At 54.7% G+C, this 19,603-nt stretch overlaps 2 protein-coding genes across 12 annotated transcripts in view; one reads left to right on the forward strand and one right to left on the reverse strand.

Annotated features, from left to right (window-relative positions):
* Positions 1-9,505, reverse strand: part of ERICH1 (glutamate rich 1) — a 107,571-nt gene extending 98,066 nt beyond the window's left edge. For all 11 annotated transcript variants that reach the window (XR_013397014.1, XR_013397011.1, XR_013397013.1 and 8 more), the window contains exon 1: positions 9,446-9,505. Coding sequence is in view for 4 of the 11 variants with exons in the window: in XM_077942902.1 (XP_077799028.1) it covers positions 9,446-9,467 (22 nt within the window). In the remaining 7 variants the exon portion in view is untranslated. The remainder of the gene's footprint in view (positions 1-9,445) is intronic.
* A 7,722-nt stretch (positions 9,506-17,227) lies between these two features.
* LOC106999641 (uncharacterized) lies at positions 17,228-19,202 on the forward strand. Its single transcript, XM_015144676.3, has one exon. The coding sequence runs from the start codon at positions 17,750-17,752 to the stop codon at positions 18,191-18,193; it is 444 nt and encodes a 147-aa protein (XP_015000162.2). The 5' UTR covers positions 17,228-17,749; the 3' UTR covers positions 18,194-19,202.
* The last annotated feature ends 401 nt before the right edge of the window (positions 19,203-19,603 follow it).

Genomic DNA, 19,603 nt, shown 5'->3' on the forward strand with positions numbered 1-19,603 from the left:
CAGTAGAAATGAGCCCCTTTCACGGAGGAATTAAGTCACTTTGGTATAATCCTCAGAAAGGATTGCTGCCTACACTTGCTATTTCAAGTCAAAGACGTAGCCAAATACCAATAAAATCTTTCAGTAAAGTGTTCTTTGGAAATTGGACACTTAGGAAAAACTGTAAATATATGTATCTCACAAAGAAACACAGTTTGACCCTGGAAGTGAACCTATTCAATTCTAAACTCTTCCTAAATGCAGTTGCTGAATTTAAAATCTAACAGTTGGGTATGAAACTCTTGGTGCTGGAAGGTATTAGAAATAATGATCATTCGTGATTCTCTAAAATTTCAAGTTTTGCTATCACCCTTATGAACTGGTGTCTCTTGGGAAAGTGTGACTTTCAGAGAAAATACGTGCACAGCTTATTTGGGGATGTGAAGAATGAGATCAGTTCCAAAGGACCTATTTCAAAATGTGGATGCTCAGGAGAAGCTGCAAAACTGACAGGACCACACGCTTACAGGGATTCACTAAAATAAGAGAGACCACAAATATTCATGAGTGACTTTACGATGTGAAGTCACTGGAGGAGAAAACGCACTGACGTGGTCTGGCCGTGTCCCCTCCAAATCCCACGTGACATGTGAGCTCCAGTGTTGACGGGGGGCCTGCTGGGAGGTGTCTGGGCCATGGGGGCAGATCCCGTGAGAATGGCTTGGTGCCCACCTCGTGGTGATGAGCTCTTGGAGATCTGGCTGCTTAAGAGGCTGGGACCTCCGCCTTCTCCTGCTCTCCTTCTCTCACCATAGGACGCTGGCTCCCCTCTGCCTTCCCCAAGAGCTGCAGCTTCACGAGGAGGCCTCACCAGAAGTGGGTGCTGGCGCCATGCTCCCTGTACAGCCTGCAGAGCCATGAGCCCAGTAAAGCTCTTTTCTTTATAAATTACTCAGCCTCAGGCATTCCTTTACAGCAATGCAGAACAGACTAATACTCCTAGAGAACAAAATCGGTTTATAACATTCCTTTTTAGTTTCCACTTAATAGATTTACAAACAGAAAAGTGATTAGATTTTCAAACAAGAGTTGGCAGGCTTCTAACATCATATTTAAATGAAAAACTGCTACAGAAAACAAGAGTGGAGATAATCATTGTAGAAATTTCCACCGTGGCCGGCTTGGAGGTGCTTGCTGCCTGCCTCCTTCACCTGTCATATTACAGAAATCTCCCAAAACATTTCCACTAAAACCACAACACACACACAAACCACATTATTTCATCCGTTTAGAGAAAATAGAAAAACTCTGCTCTCAGTGAACGGCAGCTCTAGCTGATCTTTTTCCTTCTACATCTGCCTGTCTCATTGTAATAAGCATTTTAAATTTAACAGTTATCAGGACTATTGCATTTTTTGAAAATCTGACAGTTTGAATTTTCTTTTTTCAGTAAAAACTATGTTTAAATGCCTGCTGAAAATATGCTGGCCCGGTCACAGCTTTCTTTAAAACAATAATCCCTGTGGGATTTTTCTTTTTTTTTTCATTTTATCCCTGTAATGAGGCAAGGTATTTAGCCTTTGACTATAATCTAGAAATAAAGGAATAAACTGGTAATACAATTACATCACTTCACAAGAAAGAAAAATTCAGTATGTTAATTCAATGAGTAGTAGATTCTTGAGAAGTTTCATAACAGAATGACAAATGGAAAAATAACGGGCTACTGTTTAAGCAGAAGCGGGCAAGCTCTGAAATATCAAAAAGAAAGAACAAAAACAAGCGCTCGACATCAAACCAGAAAGAACCCCTGAATGGGACGTCACTAGAACCTCACGCCATGACCGATCTGACGTGGGCTTCTCACGGAGGAGGTGAAAATACAGCAGATCATCATTTTCTACGGAAACTCTAGCCTTTGAACAAAGAAGAAAGCCGGGCACCTGTAGGCCAGCTACTCAGGACGCTGCGTCAGGAGGATGACTTGAGAACTAGCCTGGACAACATAGTGAGATCCGATCTCTACAAATAAAAAAGGAGAAGAAAGGAAATATTCCACGCAAACTTTGCCCAGAGTTTTCCTTGTAGTTTTTTAACCAGCATCTGTCATATCATGAAGCGTTCACAAACATCTTTTACCTTCACGGGCGGCTGCAACAGTTTTCATTCAGCAACTGGCAAACACACCCAGCGGGGTGCAGAGCAGCCCAGGGGCTTCCGGAGAGGCTGGCACTGCCCCGACAGGGCACGACCCTCTGGCAGCCCACTCAGTTCTCGGAGTTGTTTTCTCACCGAAACAAGGCTGGGCTAAAACACGCTGAGAGGTCACTGGGAAGGCACTTCATCAAGCTGCTTGATGAAAATCAGGAGACACCAGACAAACTATACCTTTTACTCCAACATTTTAATTTTTTCCAGTTTCATTACACATTGGCTTTTTCATCAAATAGGTCTTGAATTCAGCCCAAAGAACTTGCAACTCATAAGGGATTCCACACCGACAAGCCCCGTGTTGTTCGCACGGGCAGGTTGCACTCACTGAGGAACGCTATCAAGGATGTGGAATCCAGAACCCGGGAAGCAGCTGTACCTCCTGCACCCACGCCGCCTTGCCTGGAGCACGAGTGAGCCACGGCAGCCCCATTGTGGCCTCCTGGACCCCACTTCTTCCCTGCGCCAGCCAAGAAGGTCCATGTGGTCCTTTTTGGGTGCTGTGGTTTCTCATCCCACGCCCCGATGCAGTGACGCGTCCTAATTTGCTGTCCCCTCCGGCTTCCGTACCTGCTCCCCCCCCCCCCGGCTTCCGTACCTGCTCCCCCCCTCTGGCTTCCGTACCTGCTCCCCCCTCCGGCTTCCGTACCTGCTCCCCCCTCCGGCTTCCCTACCTGCCCCCCCAGGCTTCCATACCTGCTCCCCCTCCGGCTTCCGTACCTGCTCCCCCCTCCGGCTTCCGTACCTGCTCCCCCCCCGGCTTCCGTACCTGCTCCCCCCTCCGGTTTCCGTACCTGCTCCCCCCTCCGGCTTCCGTACCTGCTCCCCACCTCCCCCCCCAGGCTTCCATACCTGCTCCCCCCTCCGGCTTCCGTACCTGCTCCCCCTCCAGCTTCCGTACCTGCTCCCCCCTCCGGCTTCCGTACCTGCTCCCCCCTCCGGCTTCCGTACCTGCTCCCCCCCTCCGGCTTCCCTACCTGCCCCCCCAGGCTTCCATACCTGCTCCCCCCTCCGGCTTCCGTACCTGCTCCCCCTCCGGCTTCCGTACCTGCTCCCCCCTCCGGCTTCCGTACCTGCTCCCCCCTCCGGCTTCCGTACCTGCTCCCCCCTCCGGCTTCCGTACCTGCTCCCCACTTCCGGCTTCCATACCTGCTCCCCCCTCAGGCTTCCGAACCTGCTGTCCCCTCCGGCTTCCCGTCTGCTCTGTTCTCACAGGCACATGGGTCCCCCACCTCCATGTCTCCTGCACCCAAGGGACAGAACCAGCAGCGGCAGTGACCAGCTCGTGACTCCAACAGAACCTTGCATGTGATGAGTCACCTGGCTGGGTCCTCACGGTGCTGCCGCCCACTTTACAGATGACCCACCTGGGCATTAGCAGAGTGAGCTCTGAGGCAGCAGTCCAGCAGGACGACCTCGGTGGCCGTCCCCATCGAGACCGAGGCCTGCTGCGCGCTGGGGCGCCGGCCACCAGGGATGGGCGCATTTGGCACCCACCACCTCCTCGGCCCACTTCCCTCTCCAGCCGCACACCAAGCACGACTCTCTCCCAACCTGCAAGGAGCCGAGACTGCAGTGGCCCCCATGTCCGGGCAGCTCTTGCAGCCCTCCTCCAGCCACCGCAGTACCGCATCTCCTCGTCCCTACGTGCGCTGGCCTTCCCACCACTGCACCTGCCCTTCCCTGCTGGGGCAAACCTCCTCTACACCCCAACCTCACCACACACCAACACTCCTGCAGGGCCTGGCTGGCACGGCGCCTCTTGCTTTGCCTGCCGGGATTCTCTAAACCCCCGTTCCATGAGGTAGGTTCCTTCCTTCCCTCCCTCCCTCCCTCCCCCCTCCCCCCTCCCCCCTCTCCCTTCCTTTCCCCCTGTTCCATGAGGTTCCTTCCTTCCTCCCTCCCTCCCTCCCTTCCTCCCTTCCCTCATTCACTCAGTTATTCACTTGGGAAGCGCTCCTGAGCGCGCTGTCCTTCCTTGAAGATGGGGAAAGAGGTGCCAACTCCTGTTCCGGAGGAAGGGCTCTACCGCATCTGAGAATGTCAAAGCCACACGGGTCAATGAACACAGCCCCACTTCTCCTACAGGACAGCGATGACTCCGTCCAGCTCTGCACAGAGTCCCACACACGGGGCCAGAATGAAAGTCGGCCCCAACAGAGGCATCAGGCACCCAGCCAGACCACGGCCACGCTGCAAGAAGGAAAAGGAGCCTCTTTCCAATGGAAACAAATCCGAACTGGCACCTTCAGCTCTGGCACTCCAAGGGAGAGGCAGGTATCACAGGCAAGTTGCAGGGTACGGCTGGGAGATGCACACACCACACAGGGACACATCCAGACACGCATGTACACACACACCACACGCAGACACGTGTACGCAGGCACACGACACACAGGCGCACACACATACATACACAGGCACACATGCATGCACATATACATAGGTGAACACCCAGATGCGCATGCACACACACGCCACATGCAGACACACGTGCACAGGCACAAAACACACAGGTGCATGCACAAACACACACAGGCACACATGCATGCACATATACACAGGTGAACACCCAGACACACATGTACACACATGCCACAGACACATGTACACAGGCACACCACACACAGGCACACCACACACAGACATGTGCACACACACCGGCACACACACCCACATGAACACTGACACACATGTACACACACCACACATGCACAGACACCACACAGGCAATACATATGTACATAAGTACACATACACACACACGTACATACACATCACAAGAAGACATGCATGTACATACACACCACATGCAAAACACACATATACACACCACACAGGCACACATACACACTACACACAGACATACACACCACACAGGCACAGATATGCATGCACACACACATACGCACACCACTCAGGCACATACACATGCACACATGTACACATATACACACGCACACCACAAAGGCACACACATGCGTGCACAGATACACACCACACACACCTGCACAGATGCACACACAGGAATGCACACAGACATGCATGCACACAAACACCAGACACGTGTGCACACACAAAGGCCTACACAGACACGTGCACACGCAGGAATAGCGGCACACACACATGCATGCACATTGACAATATGCACACACAAGCTCACAGACCCACGCCTACACGCAGACACCTCTCCCCAACTACCAGAGCTGCAGGAACTCTGGCACCAGGCCAGCACCGTGGACAGCGCCAAAGATTCCTGGTGTGTGAAGTTGGGGCAATCCACTCCCAGAGGTGCAGGAGAAACCAGAAGACGACAGGGAGGTGGCCAACAGGAAGTGTGACCGCTCACAGCAAGGCGCTGGCAGCTCCAACTTCATCTGAGGAGTCTCAGGAAGACAGAGGCTGCTCACCTGCTCCAGACTCCTTGGCCCTGGAGGACGCACCTGCAAGGGCGAGGGAAGCTGTCCTGTGCGTGCGGCAGTCACAGCAAGAATGAATTCTTATTAAAAAGCAACCAAGCGGCCGGGCGCGGTGGCTCAAGCCTGTAATCCCAGCACTTTGGGAGGCCGAGACGGGCGGATCACAAGGTCAGGAGATCGAGACCATCCTGGCTAACACGGCGAAACCCCGTCTCTACTAAAAACACAAAAAATTAGCCGGGCGAGGTGGCGGCGCCTGTGGTCCCAGCTACTCGGGAGGCTGAGGCAGGAGAATGGCGGGAACCCGGGAGGCGGAGCTTGCAGTGAGCTGAGATCTGGCCACTGCACTCCAGCCTGGGCGACAGAGCGAGACTCCGTCTCAAAAAAAAAAAAAAAAAAAAAAAAAAAAAAAAAAAAAAAAAAAAAAAAAAGCAACCAAGCATCCCACACTCCAGCACACGCTCCCCAGGCTGACAGCAGGCTGGGTGCCACCCAGGAGGAGGGCCCAGCCAGGCCAGCAAGGCCGTGCCAGCAGCATGGTGCCCTCGGAGCTCTCTCCTTGATGCGGGTGGCTGGCACCACTGAACCACCTTGATGGGAAACTGCAGGACAAGGAGTCAAAGGACTTGCCTCGGTGCAGTGAGTCAAATGCAGGGGGCCCTCGGGGCAGGGACTCTGCTTAAATCCACTGGCACATCCCCCCCACCACACACACAGCAGCAGGTGGTGAGGACAGGTCTGGTGCAGGGAGAGAGGGAGTGGCATGACCGCCTGGCACTCCTCTGCCTGCTCAGGGCTGGGCCCTGGGATGGGGCTCCCACCTCCATGAGGCTGTGGCCCTCACCCCAGCATCTGAGGATCGCCTCTGCCCAGCAAACCCCACGCAAGCTTTGCCTCCTCCGGAAACGTCCCTGAAGCACACACAGAGTCAGGGAGAGGACCAGAGCCAAACCCCTCACAATGACCAACCACCAGGGAGGAGGCTCCGTGAGCCGGACAGCAAGACTCCGCCCAGGGAGCAGGCACACAGTCAGCATCTCGAGAAGGAAGCAAGGAGCAAGGTCCCGCATGGCTCTGCTCACCAACACAAGATGCCCTGACAGGCACTGGGAGCCGTCCAGGGAGGAGGAGGCAGCCAAGGCTCAACCTGGCCAACAGCAGACGCAGTCACTCCTGCCAGGAGTCACCTGGGCAGCTCCTAAGGTCCTCACCCACCGCAGCAGGCCCCTTCCTCGAGGAGCACGCAGCCCCTGGGGGACCTCCCCAGTCCACTGCAACCCCACGCCAGGCACCCCTGACCGCTGGCTACCCTACGTGCAGAAACAGCCCGACCTGAGCTAGCACTTAATTACGTGCCAGATATTCACCCAATCTCCCTGGGTAGAATGGAGGCCACAGTGCCCTTCCCCTTCCTGGGATCCTTTTCAGTTAGGAGACCGGTTCATGGTCAGAGCTGCACAGCACCTCTCAGGCTTGCAAAGTAGGCCCAAGAAACATCCTCTAGTGCTCTACTTACACCAGCATAACATAGAGCACATTTGACAAATTTGTACTCAAGTGGTGCTGCTTCAAAGGCAACACATTCTTCCCATTAATCCTGCGGAGCTTTGCTACACATTGTTACAGGGAAACTGTCTCATTAACAGGTTACATTGCCTAGCAAAAACAGTCTACTTCCAGGAAAAAAAAATGCTTAGAATCACCGTTTAGCCTGACCGCCAACCTTTCCACCTCATGTTTCTTGGTCTGTGCCAGAGCCGAGCAGGGGAAAGTATGGGCCCCTGGATGTGTCCTCTGTCAGCAAGCACTGCCCTAACCCCAAGCACAGCCTCAAAGCACAGCAGAGCTTCACTTAGCTCGGGGAGGGAAGGATACCGTGCCTGATCCGCTGCTGCAGCCAGGGCCTGAGGGGCTCTGCCACACTCAGCAGACGCTCGGCCAACACCCTGCGGTGAAAAAACGACGCCAAGTCAGAGTTCTGTGTGGGGTCCGCTCCAGGAAGGCACACCTGCGCCTCGTGGCACCTCCTGGCACCTGCCTCCTCTCCCACCATCAACAATGGTGCCCAACCCCCATCTGCAACCACCCCACGACCCTGAGCTGGACCACAGGAAAAGAGACGTTCCTGCAAGCGGGTGTCTCCATCCCCTCCTCCCGAGGCACACTCGGCGCAAGCATACCCCAGTTTCCTGCTCCATCAGATCACAAATGCTGGGAAGTTTTATTCCAGCTAAATCCTCCCTTCAGTGCCTCTCAGAGCCTAAGTGCCACTCAGCCGATGGGCTATTCAGACGATCTCGAGGAAGACACACAGAAAACTAATATTTTCTCTCCCAGCTACATGTTATACTTTTGGGATTTATTAACCCATCCTTCCAACCACAATGTCCTTAAACAACCTAAATTTACTTGACCATTCTGTCACATATCCAATAGTTTGAAAAAAAGGCCGTTTCAAGGGAAGATGATTAGTGAATGACTAAAACAATTAACTTCCATTCACTTTAATTTAGTGAGTGGAGAAAGGTTTTTTTTAAGTTGATTAGGTACATTACAGATGCTATAATTTCTTGAATAGACAAAAACATTTTTTTTGCAAGCTTAGAAGAGTTGCAAACATTTGAAAGAATGTAAGAGAAGAACGTGCTATGGTTTAAAACGAGAAGAAAACCCGCAGTAGCAAGAAGCCCCCCACCACGAAGGCAGGGACAGCTTTGCAGGCAGTTCACCGTCAGGTCTGCTCCTAAGAACCTCGACACTGAATTCACAGCCTGCCAGCCCTGCTTCCAGGAGAGGGTCATGAACAAGGTAGTTCTGGTGCTCATTAACATATGTGAATGTCCATTTTAGAGCCTAACATCTGACTGCTTAAAAACTGTGAGGTCATTTTTAACCTGTGAGCTGATCAGGTGACAATTCCCTGGCCCTGAAGGAGAGGGGGAAGCCCAAGGGCAGTGTTTCCCTAAAAAGGAAGACTTGAGAACATATTTTCCTCCACATTCTGCCTCACTGAGAAATTTCTTTGTAAGCAATTGTTTCGTACTACAGTTTGCCACTATCTTTTCATTTCAAAGAGAAAAATACCAGTTTTAAACATAGAGAAGGAAAAAAATTCATCAGCGTCTGAATTAATCCAAGTAACACGAGATTCATGTCAAAAACCGCCACTCTTTTCATTATAATGATGATTACAGGGTGAGGGTAATGAGCTGGGGTCTGCAGGAGGAAGGAGCACGCTTTATTTTCTAACACTTCCGTTCTAAGGCATGGCCAGGTTGACCAATTGCATTAGTCTGCTCCTGTCTTTGGTACTGCCTAATACTATCACAGAATTTCATAAGCACTAGGATGCGCCCCACACCTTAGGTCCACTGAAGGTAAACGCCACGACCTACTTCTCTCAGATGAGGACACAGTGGCTCAGGGAACTTCTGCTGTACTTTTTGGTGAGGCTGCCGGAGCCCCGGGCTAGGACCCCTCTGAAGAGCTGAGCGGCCCTTACTCACTCACCGACAGGGGCTCTGCTAAGAACACAAACCCCTGGCTGGGCTCGCCCCCGCCCAAGTCCCCAGACACCAGATGGGGCCTGGCAAGGCCGGCCCGACCAGCAGCCATACAAGGAACAACATGGGCGAGGGGTGGGCCGCGGTCCGGGGTCGGGGTCTGGGGTAAGAGCGGGGGATGGGTAGGGACTGGGGTGGAGGTGGAGAGTTGGTCCAGGTTTGGGGTGGGGCCTGCAGAGGGGCCGAGGTCGGGGTCCCGAGTCAATACTGCGGTCTGAGCCGAGAGCCGGGTCTGGCGTCCGGGCAGAAAGCCTCCGCGCCGCCCACACCTACCGTGCTTCCTGTGCGCCGCCATGACCAGGCCGCGGACCTCAATCCACCGCTCTCGGGCCCGACCTAAGCCCCCTGCCTTCCGGGTTCCGCCCTCCTGGGCCCGCCCACAACAGCAGGACTGCCCAATCCGAATACGGGACCCTGACACGGGCTGTCAGTCAACTACAACACGGCCGTGGATTGGCTGATATCGAGTCTGTGGGTGTGTCGCGAGGCTCCAGACCCGCCTCTGGGAGCCTTGCTGCGGAGCGTGCGCGGAGGGAGGGCTGCGGGGGCGTCGGCGCGGGCTCTGGGGAGCCTGAGGACGCTGTGGGGGCGCTGGTTGCGCCTGCTCTACGCGGTGGCGGAATTCTGGGGGCGAACGCTAGGAAGGACGCTGTGGAGAAGAGGGGAGCGGAGAGCCCCAGAGGAGACGCGCCCACCCCCAGCCCCACGCGTGCACCTGCGGATCCGCAGTCCCCGCTTCGCCCCTAGGCGCCTGACGGACACGGGAGTGGCCAGGGCAGTGCCCCCGGCCCCAAGGCACCTGCAGGATACAGGGAGTGGCTAGGGCGGTGTCGCCGGTCTCCAGGCACCTGCGAGACACGGGGAGTGGCCAGGGCTGTAACCCCAGCCCCCAGGCACCTGGAGGATACAGGGAGTGGCCAGGGCGGTGACTTTCAGCCCCCAGGCACCTGCTGGACACAAGGAGTGGTCAGGCGGTGTCCCTGGCCCCCAGACACCTGCTGGACACAGGAGTGGCCAGGGCGGTGACCCCGGCCCCCAGGCACCTGCAAGATACGAGGAATGGCCAGGGCGGTGTCCCTGGACTTCAGGCACCTGCAGGATGCAGAGAATGGCCAGGGTGATGCCCCCGGCCCCCAGACACCTGCTGGACACGGGAGTGGCCAGGGCGGTGACCCCAACCCCCAGGCACCTGGAGAACACAGGGAGTGGTCAGGGTGATGCCCCCGGCCCCCAGACACCTGCTGGACACAGGAGTGGCCAGGGCGGTGACCCCAACCCCCAGGCACCTGGAGAACACAGGGAGTGGTCAGGGTGATGCCCCCGGCCCCCAGACACCTGCTGGACACGGGAGTGGCCAGGGCGGTGACCCCAACCCCCAGGCACCTGTGGGACACAGGGAGTGGTCAGGATGGTGCCCCCGGGCCCCAGGCACCTGCGGACATGGGGAGTGGCCAGGGCAGTGACCTGGTCCCCAGGCACCTGTGGGACACAGGGAGTGGCCAGAGCAGCGGCCCCCACGTCACCCCGACTTGCCTGACCCCATCTTGGCTCCCTGTCCAGCTTTGAGGGCCTCTGCACCCTGCTCCACCCCCTCAGGACCCTCTTTCTTGAATTCATTTCTTCCAAAACATTTCCCAAGTGTGTGCCAGGTGCTGTTCCTCATGTGGGCTGTCTCAGGAGAGAAACCCACGGAGATGAGTGTTTTGGAGGAAAATGAAGCTGGTAGGGCCTAACTGGAGAGTGATGGGCGTGGGCTTGAGGTAGGTGAGGGAGCAAGACCAGGGAGCAACCCAGGGAAACAGAGCCCACAGGAGGGAAATGATGTCCCAGGAGAACGGTTGCCCTGTTTGAGTTTGGGGACCAGAAGCAAGGCCAGGATAAGGGGAGCTCAGAACAGGAGGAAAGGAGACCTAGGCCCGAGCAGGGTCTGCAGGGAGCCTGATAACTTGGCATGTTCCAAGAAGCAGAGTGGAAAGCTGTTACACGATATAGAGCAAAGGGATGAAATGATCTGATGCACTTTCTTTCTTTTTGGGGTAGACAGTGTCTCACTCTGGCCCAGGCTGGAGTGCAGTGGTGCCATCACAGCTCACTACAGCCTCCAGCTCCCGGCCTCCAGCAACCCTCCCACTTCAGCCTCCCAATGTGCTGGGATTACATGCCTGAGCCACTGTGTGCAGCCTGATGTACACTTTAAAGAAGTCATTTAGCCTTGTGGTAGGAATAGAGTTGCATGGAAGGAAGCGTGGAGATTTCATCTGCTGCAGTAAGAGATGCTGACAGCTCACGTCCAAATGGTGGCACTGGAGGTTCTGAGTCGGGGGCGCTAGTTGGATTGTGGATGTGTTTTAAGGTAAAGCCAAAGAGATTTTCCGATTGATCAAATTGAGCTATGACAGAAAAGGAGAAATGTAGAATGGCTATAAGTTTTTCATTTGGAAGCTGGAAGGCTGGAGTTGTACTGAGGAGGTGGAGAGCTTTCTGGGGGATCTTCGTTTGGTGTTAGTGTGCAGTTTTAGGTCAAGTTTGAGGTGCTCATAAGATGAGTAAGCATATGAGGTCATGAAAGGAGCAGGCATGAACTTTAGAAAGTGGTTCAAGGAATAAGCCCCGAGGGGCTCTGGCCTTTGAGAGGTGGGGAGATGAGGGGCCCCAGCTGTGGCACATGAAGGGTGGCCAGGGAGAAAAGGAAGGTCCTGAAGCCAAGTCAAAGAACAAACCATTTGTCTCCAATGATGTGGATGAAGCAAGAGCAGGACGGTTGCATTTGTCAAGGGCAGGGGCCATCAGTGATCTTGGTTACAGGAATTTTGTTGAAGTGGTAGAAGCAGAAGCTTGATGGAAATTCACAGAATTTCAAGGAAAAGTTAGACATTGACTGTACACCATTCTCTGGTGGGATCATGCAAATAAGGCAATAGCTGGAGGGTTTCTGAAGACAGAACACACACATACACACACACACACACACACACAGAGAGCAAGAGCGAGAGTGAGAGAGAGAATGAGAGAATTTGACCTGATCAAGTTGCCATTGAAAATGGGTGATGCAGGAGGGGAAATAATCCCTGTAATGAGGCTGCATCTTGAACTTGTTCTCCACTTCATCATTCTCAACAGCACTCAAGCCCACTGTGGACTCCCCCATAACAAAATCCTCCCAGGAAATCTGTATTTTTCTCCAGCCCTGTTTCTTCAATCTCTCCCACACCCAAACTGGCTGAAATCGTTGACCACAAAGCCAGTCTCCACTTTGAAGTCTTCCATGGACTCTGTGACCCCGTCCATCTTTTCTCTCCACCATTCCACTGCACCTGCTCCTGTCAAAGTCCCCAAGGCATCCATGTCCCCAGCCCCAACACACACTTCTCAGTAAGCATGTAACACGCTAAGGCCTCCCAGAAGTGTCATCCAATTGCTGGGCCAAACTTGGGAGTCACTGGTGACTCTCCTCTTCCTCTCTTCCTGAATAACCCATCCAGAAAAATCACATCAAGCGCATTCTGCTTGCAACGCATCTTACTTCCACTGCTGAGTTTGTGTCTTCATCATTTGTCACTAGGATTTCTCCAGCCTGTTTTAGGTTGATCTCCGCAATCCCAGGATTTCTCCGAGCATTTTTAAATTGATCTCCCCAATTCCACTTTAGTTCCTCACTCCCACCCTACTGCCATCTCTTCTTATGGCAGCCAAAATGGTCATTTTAAAATCTGCCATTTAAAAGCCACTGCATGTGGGCCATCGCAGCAACAGGATAGGGAAGAAAAACCGCACAATCACATCAATAGATGCAGACAAAGCATTTGACAAAATCCAACACCCATTCATGATTTCAAACCCAAACACCAGGCTGGGCGCGGTGGCTCAAGCCTGTAATCCCAGCACTTTGGGAGGCCGAGACGGGTGGATCACGAGCTCAGGAGATCGAGACCATCCTGGCTAACCTGGTGAAACCCCATCTCTACTAAAAAATACAAAAAACTAGCCGGGCGAGGTGGCGGGCACCCATAGTCCCAGCTACTCGGGAGGCTGAGGCAGGAGAATGGCGTAAACCCGGGAGGCAGAGCTTGCAGTGAGCTGAGATCTGGCCACTGCACTCCAGCCTGGGCAACAGAGCGAGACTCCGTCTCAAAAAAAACAAAACAAAACAAAACAAAAACCCAAACACCTTCAGCCAACTATGATTAGAGAGTAACTTCTTCAGTTTGATAAGGGACACCTACAAAAACCCTAGAGCTCACAGCATACTAAACAGTGAGAAACTAGAAGCTTTTCCCCCTAAGATCAGGAAGAAGGCAAGGCTCCCCCTCTCACCACTGCTTCTCACTGTCACACTAGAAGTCCTGGCCAATGCAATGAGACAAGAAAAGTAAACAAGGTATACAGATTGGGAAGGGAGAAATAAAAGTTTTGTCTGCAAATGACATGATCGTCTATGAAGAAAATCTCTGCCCTGCTCAAAATCCTACATCATAATTCATTGTATAGAGGATACAAATCAAAGCCCTTAAAATGTCCTGAAAGACAACCTGGAGTTTTTCTCCAGTCACGATCATGTTGTCCTTCTTTTCTCCCTCAGTTTCAATTATTCTGACTGTTCAGTTAAAGGAAAATGTGGCCAGGCATGGTGGCTCATGCCTGTCATCCTAGCACTTTGGGAGGCGGAGGCAGGAGAATCACTTGAGCCCAAGAGTTGGAGACCAGTCTGGGCAACGTAACAAGCCCCCGTGTCTACTAAAAATACTAGAAGTTAGCCAGGCATGGTGGTGCACACCTGTAGTCTCAGCTACTCAGAAGGCTGAGGTGGGAGAATCACCTGAGTCAGGGAAGTTGAGGCTGCAGTGAGCCATGACAGCACCACTGTATTCCAGCCTGGACAACAGGAGTGGTGAGACCCTGTCTTGGAAAAAAAAAAAAAAAAAGGCCAGGCACAGTGGCTCACGCCTGTACTTTGGGAGGCCAAGGTGGGTGGATCATGAGGTCAGGAGATCGAGACAATCCTGGCCAACATGATGAAACCCCGTCTCTACTAAAAATACAAAAAAAAAAAAAAAATTTGCTGGGCGTGGTGGTGCACACCTGTAATCCAGTTACTCAGGAGGTTGAGGCAGGAGAATCGCTTGAACCAGGAAGTAGAGGTTTCAGTGAGCTGAGATCGTGCCATTGCACTCCAGCCTGGTGACAGAGTGAGACTCCGTCTGAAAAAACAAACAAACAAAAACAGCAAGTCCTTCTATCTCCCCAGGTCTTCAGGCCTGCACTTATCTCCCTAAATCCTGTTCCCAGGGCCATGGCAGAGGCTACCTCTGACGCCACCCTCACTGTGCTCTCAGGTTCCGGTGCACTTCCTTGCTGGTTGGCCTCTGGACTTTCTTTGAAGCTTTGGGAGGTGCTCAGCTGGGGGAGCAGGGTGTGTGGGTGAGGAGCAGCCCTCAGTCACTGGTACCTAGAAGCTGAAAAGCTGTCCAGCCTTCCTATGCTGACGTGCACTCCAAGCTGCTCCTCTTAGACCACCCCCAGCAGGACGGGGCCCCACTGCCGACAGGAGCAGCCTGGTGTCACCGCAGCCTCCAGGACGTCCCCTCCTGCCCTGCCTCTCTCTCCCGACTTCCTCTAGTTTCCTGGGATCGATCTCCAAAATGAACTACCTGCACCCAAATCCACATCTCAAAACCTGCTTGTGGGAGAACCCAGGGGAAGATTTAGTAACGACATCCTCAAAAAGTTCTTTCCTGATGTCACAAACCATATTCGTTGCCGTTTTCACATTCACCAATAACACTCCATATGTTTCCTTCAGAGAAGTAATTATAACTTGTAATTGTTCCTTGGGTAACTTCTGGATGGACCCCTCTCTAGACAGAAGGCTTCGTGGGGCCGGCGACCGTGGCTTTCTGTACTGCTCACACACTAAGAACACAGGAGAGGCCGTCAGTAGATTTGTGTGATTTTCTTGTTGCTGTTGCATGAAAGAATAGATTCTTTTAAAAAATGTGAAGGGATGGGGACGAAATGCCGGGGAGGAAAGCAAAGGGAAAGTAAATTGTGAAATGAAAATAAATTGACCTGGACTCTCTCCCCGGTTGAGGTTTGGGCTCTGAATCCAGTGGAGACCACTGATGGATTCGGGAAACATTTAGGAGAAATGGACAGCGGCTGTACTTCTTTCTTCCATTCACCTTGCTACCCCCTCATCGTTTAGCACTCTGCCTTGAAAATACACTGCAACTGATGAATATTTGGGTGATCAACTATACGGGAAATTCTTACAGAGCCTGGTTTAAAGATCTTGGAATTTCTGGAAAAGATGGGTTTGTCCATTCCAAATATTTTGGATGACCTGATTTCATTCTAACTCCCATCCGTCTTTCTATGCGGTTTGTTTTCGCATCTTTTATCTCATTTAAATGCCATAGCCACGCAGGTGGAAAGCAGAAATCCATTTCTGCATTTACGTTAAACTGGGACTGCGAGACTTGCCCAGGGTCGGTGACCGCCCGGGGACCCCCATGCCAGCGCGTCTCGCTCCCGCGTTCCGCTCCTGGAAGGGCAAACCCATGACCCTGGCGAGGGTCCGTCCACACGTGGCCAGGGTGGCTGATCTTCCCGGCTGCTGTGGTTGTCAACACCACTTCTCCGGGTCGATTTTCCCTTTTCCTCGGCTCTGTCGTCCATACGCCGCTCACAGCAAACCCAGGCGGCGGGCCCCCTCCAAGGGCGCTCCCTGCGTCCGGACCCAGGTTCTCGGGGCGCCCCCGGTGGGTCCCCGTGAAGCCGCCGCCGCACACCCACCTCAGCGGAGCCCGCCTGTGGAAACCGGGGGAGGTTCCGCCTCCAGCACCCACGCGGCGGCCGCACCTCGCAGTGAGATCCTCGCAAGCGCCCGCGCCTCCCTCGCCCCACGTCCCCTCTGCCCCGCGAGCCCCACTGGGAGCCGAGCCGACTCGAACCGGAGCGCGAGTCCCTTGCACAAAACGCCGGCGCGTCCCTAACCGCGGTCCAGAAAGGCTGACCCTGCCCGGGGGCGACGGGTGTGACCGGGTCCCCCGCTAACTTTCGGGCGCGGTGAGCGTCGCCCGCGCGCGCCGCGGTGGAGGCCGCTGCTTTCCCGCCGGGAGCCCCGCGCCGTCCCCAGGTGACCCGCGCGCCCCGCGCAACAGTTGGGGCCGGGCTGTCCGCGCGCTCCCCGAGCCGGGCCCTTCCCCAGATGCAGCCGCGCGCCGGCCGCCCCCCAGTGCGCCGGTGCCTCCCCGGGCGCCGAGTGCGCAGGCGCCAGCCGTGAGGACCGACCGTGCGCCGGGCTCGAGCGCTGTCTGAGCGCGCGGCGGCGGCGGTGGACGGACAGACGGACCGCGGACGGACGCACGGACCCCGACCCGCGAGCCCCGGGAGCCGCCGGCCTGAGGAGGGGCCGCTTCGCCATGTCGCCCCGCACCTGCTGAGCTCGGAGCGTCCGAGGATGTCCGCGCTGAGGAAGGTGCGAGCCACCGGGGGCCGCAGGGAGCTGGGCGCGAGAAGCCGGGCGCGGGGCTGCGAGAGCCGTCGAGGCGGGGAGGGGGCGGCGTGTTGGAACCGCGGGGACGCAGCGAGGGCGTCAGGGTTGGGGGCGGGGGCGAGCGAGGGTCGTGCCGCCCGCCAGGGCCGGAGCGCCGGCAACCCCAGGGACAGCCTGTGCTCGGGGGTCGCGCGTTGCGCTCCTCGCCGGGCTCCCCGCATCTCTGGCCGCGCTCGGGGATGCCGGGACCCTGGGCTCCGGGGGTGCGGGAGCCCACGGGGCCGCGGAGGTGTGAAATTCTCCGTTCGTGGAGGGGGCACAGCCTGGGAAGCGCCGGCGGGCCAGGGGCTACGCGCCTACCTCCGGTGGGACAGCTGCGAGCGAGTGGGGGCGGCGGGCAGCAGACTGCATCCCCCTCCCCCCAAGCCCGGATGGAAACGCCGACGGGGACCGGGAATGAATGAAGGGTGTCAGGCTGGGCTGCGCGCGCGGGGGCTCGCGGGGGCGGGGGCGGCCAGGAGGGGCCCCTTGTGCCGGGCGGCCGCGGCTGCCGAGGCTGCCGAGACCAGGCGGGGTGGAGGGTGCGCGCAGCGAGGGGGTGGCCGCCGCCCGGCTCTCCAAGTGCGAGCGAGGAGCACGGGGGCTTTTTTAGGGGTGGTTGCTAAGCGAGGCACTACCCAGCGCAGGGTTTTGTAACTAAGCCTCCCCCGGCAGCGGCTGTTGCTGTTCTCCGGCTCCTTCGCTAACGATTGCAGGAGAAATAATGAGGATGTAATTATTACAGCTCTGCGCGGAGGGCTGGGAGGCGGCGGGCGCTGGCTCCTCTGCCTGCGCGCCCAGGTGGGGCTGGGCTGGGCTGGGCTGGGCTGGACTGGACACCTCTCCCCGCCCGGCCCTCCCTCCGCGCGCGGCGTGTGTGGTGCCGGAGGCTTCGGAGCAGGCTGGACCTGGGAACCCGGGGAGGGGCCTCGAGGAAAGATAGTTGGGCGAGGTGGGCGCCGGCGAGAAGGCGGAGCCCCGGGACAGCGGAGGTTCTCAGGTGCAGAGCGGGCGCGGGGGCGAGGGCGCGCGGCGGGTCTGCGATGCGTGTCGGAAACTCGCGGCCCCGGGTCCGGGCCCTACGCGCTTGGAGCCCGGGTCCTTCCCGCCCCTGCGCGACGCCGCCGCCGCTGCTGGTGAATGGCGATCCCGGCCACGGCTTGGAATTGGGAATTCGTGACTTATCGGCGGCGCCGGTCTTGTATCGATTAAAGATAAAGCGATCAGCAGTGAATTTATCCTTCGTGTGGATGAACTCGGCCAGCCTGGGCTGTGGGGGGTTTGGGAGCTGGAAATATCCTCCAAAGCGCCGCCGCTTCTCCCATCATCCCGGACTCGAGGCTGGAGGCAGCTCCGGTGACGCGAAGGCGAGGACCCCCGGCGGGGTCGGGCCGGGGGCGCCCCGGACAGAGACCCGGTCCCAGCGCCTGGCGGAGCCCAGTGATCCGCGCTGTCAGGAGGACTCTTATCAACAGCCGGTGAATTAATTGTGTTTGCAGTTGGGAAATAACCCAGCACCTCGGCGTAGCCCGAGGAAGTCCGGGAGGCTCTCCAAGGACCCTTCCCCCAGGTCGCGAGGCTGCGCTAAACCCCGGCCCCAGCGCACCTTGGAAAGCACATTTTGGCCTGAGATGAACGCACCTTACACCATTTTCATTTTACTTTCTTCCTTTTCTCTGAGAAAGGTAATAGATAACCAAGGCCAAAAATGGCGAAATGATGAAAAAATGGTAATTCTTGGCAGGTCAAGTTGTTACTCTGGGTTTAAAAAAATGTCATTAATCAGGATTTTCCAGTAGCCAAATTGTCTTGTGCCGGCAGCTGGGTGACTCACAGATTTGGCTCCAATAGTAATTGTAGAGTGTGCGTACCATTTCCTTCTGGATGGTGTGACTTTTTCATTGCTTGGAAGAGAACACATTAGAATATTTTATCCCCTACATCTGGCAGCACGGGGAGCAGGCTGTAGGCAATATTCTGTCCAAGCACAATCTGGGCGGGGAGGACGCAGAGGGACAGAGGTGACCCAGAGCCGGCCCTGTCCTGGGTTCTCTCTTGGGTCACCTGAGGCATCTTCACCGCGGCAGCTCAGGGGCGTGGGATCTGCTCTCAGTGATGACCTGGGGCGCGTCCTGCCTCTGTGCGCCATTCCTGCCCCTTCGCTGTCACTCCTTGGTGATCGCCCCTGTTCTTGGGTAAAAGCGGAGAGGTATGGAACGGCTTCCTCTGTTGAGCTACCACGTCAAATCTGTATGTTGTATTTTCAGGTTAAAGGATAAACGTTGTAAGCAAAATGAGTACTATGTCAAATAATTCATGGAATGAAGTAATTAAAAGTAAAGTTTTCTCAACACAGATGTTTTCTCAGATAAGCATTCTAAGTCAATTTTTCATAGTATTCAATGTGTATTTGTTATCCTTCGAAAGAACTTTGCACTTACGATAGTCCAAAGTGGTACAGCTTAAGACAGAAATAAACATGTATTTATTTACCAACTTTTTGTATGCCTTTTGTTACTTGTGATTTAAATGGGTTAGTTCGATTTTTATTTTTATAGAATTCAGATCACATTACATTATTTCTCCCCAGTGACGTACATGCCCTTCTGTGGCAATCTATTGCTTCTCTTATTTTTGTCTACTTATTTCAGTTTTGAAATTGGTAGAAATTCCAAATTAAATATAAAAGCAAAAATAGGCTTCATGGAATTTAAATTACCTTGGATTCTATGTACCCAGAACTCAACTAATTCTGAAACTAAAGTGCTCTAATATCTTTTTAAGGGTGAGAGGATTTTGTTTTGTTTTGTTTTGAAGACATTATCTTCCATAATGTCAAAATTGAAGGAATGCTATAAATTTTTTTATTATATAGCCGTATTTGAGGAAAAGCTTCA

This window comes from Macaca mulatta, chromosome 8 (assembly GCF_049350105.2).
Source record: "Macaca mulatta isolate MMU2019108-1 chromosome 8, T2T-MMU8v2.0, whole genome shotgun sequence".
Lineage (NCBI taxonomy): Eukaryota > Metazoa > Chordata > Mammalia > Primates > Cercopithecidae > Macaca > Macaca mulatta.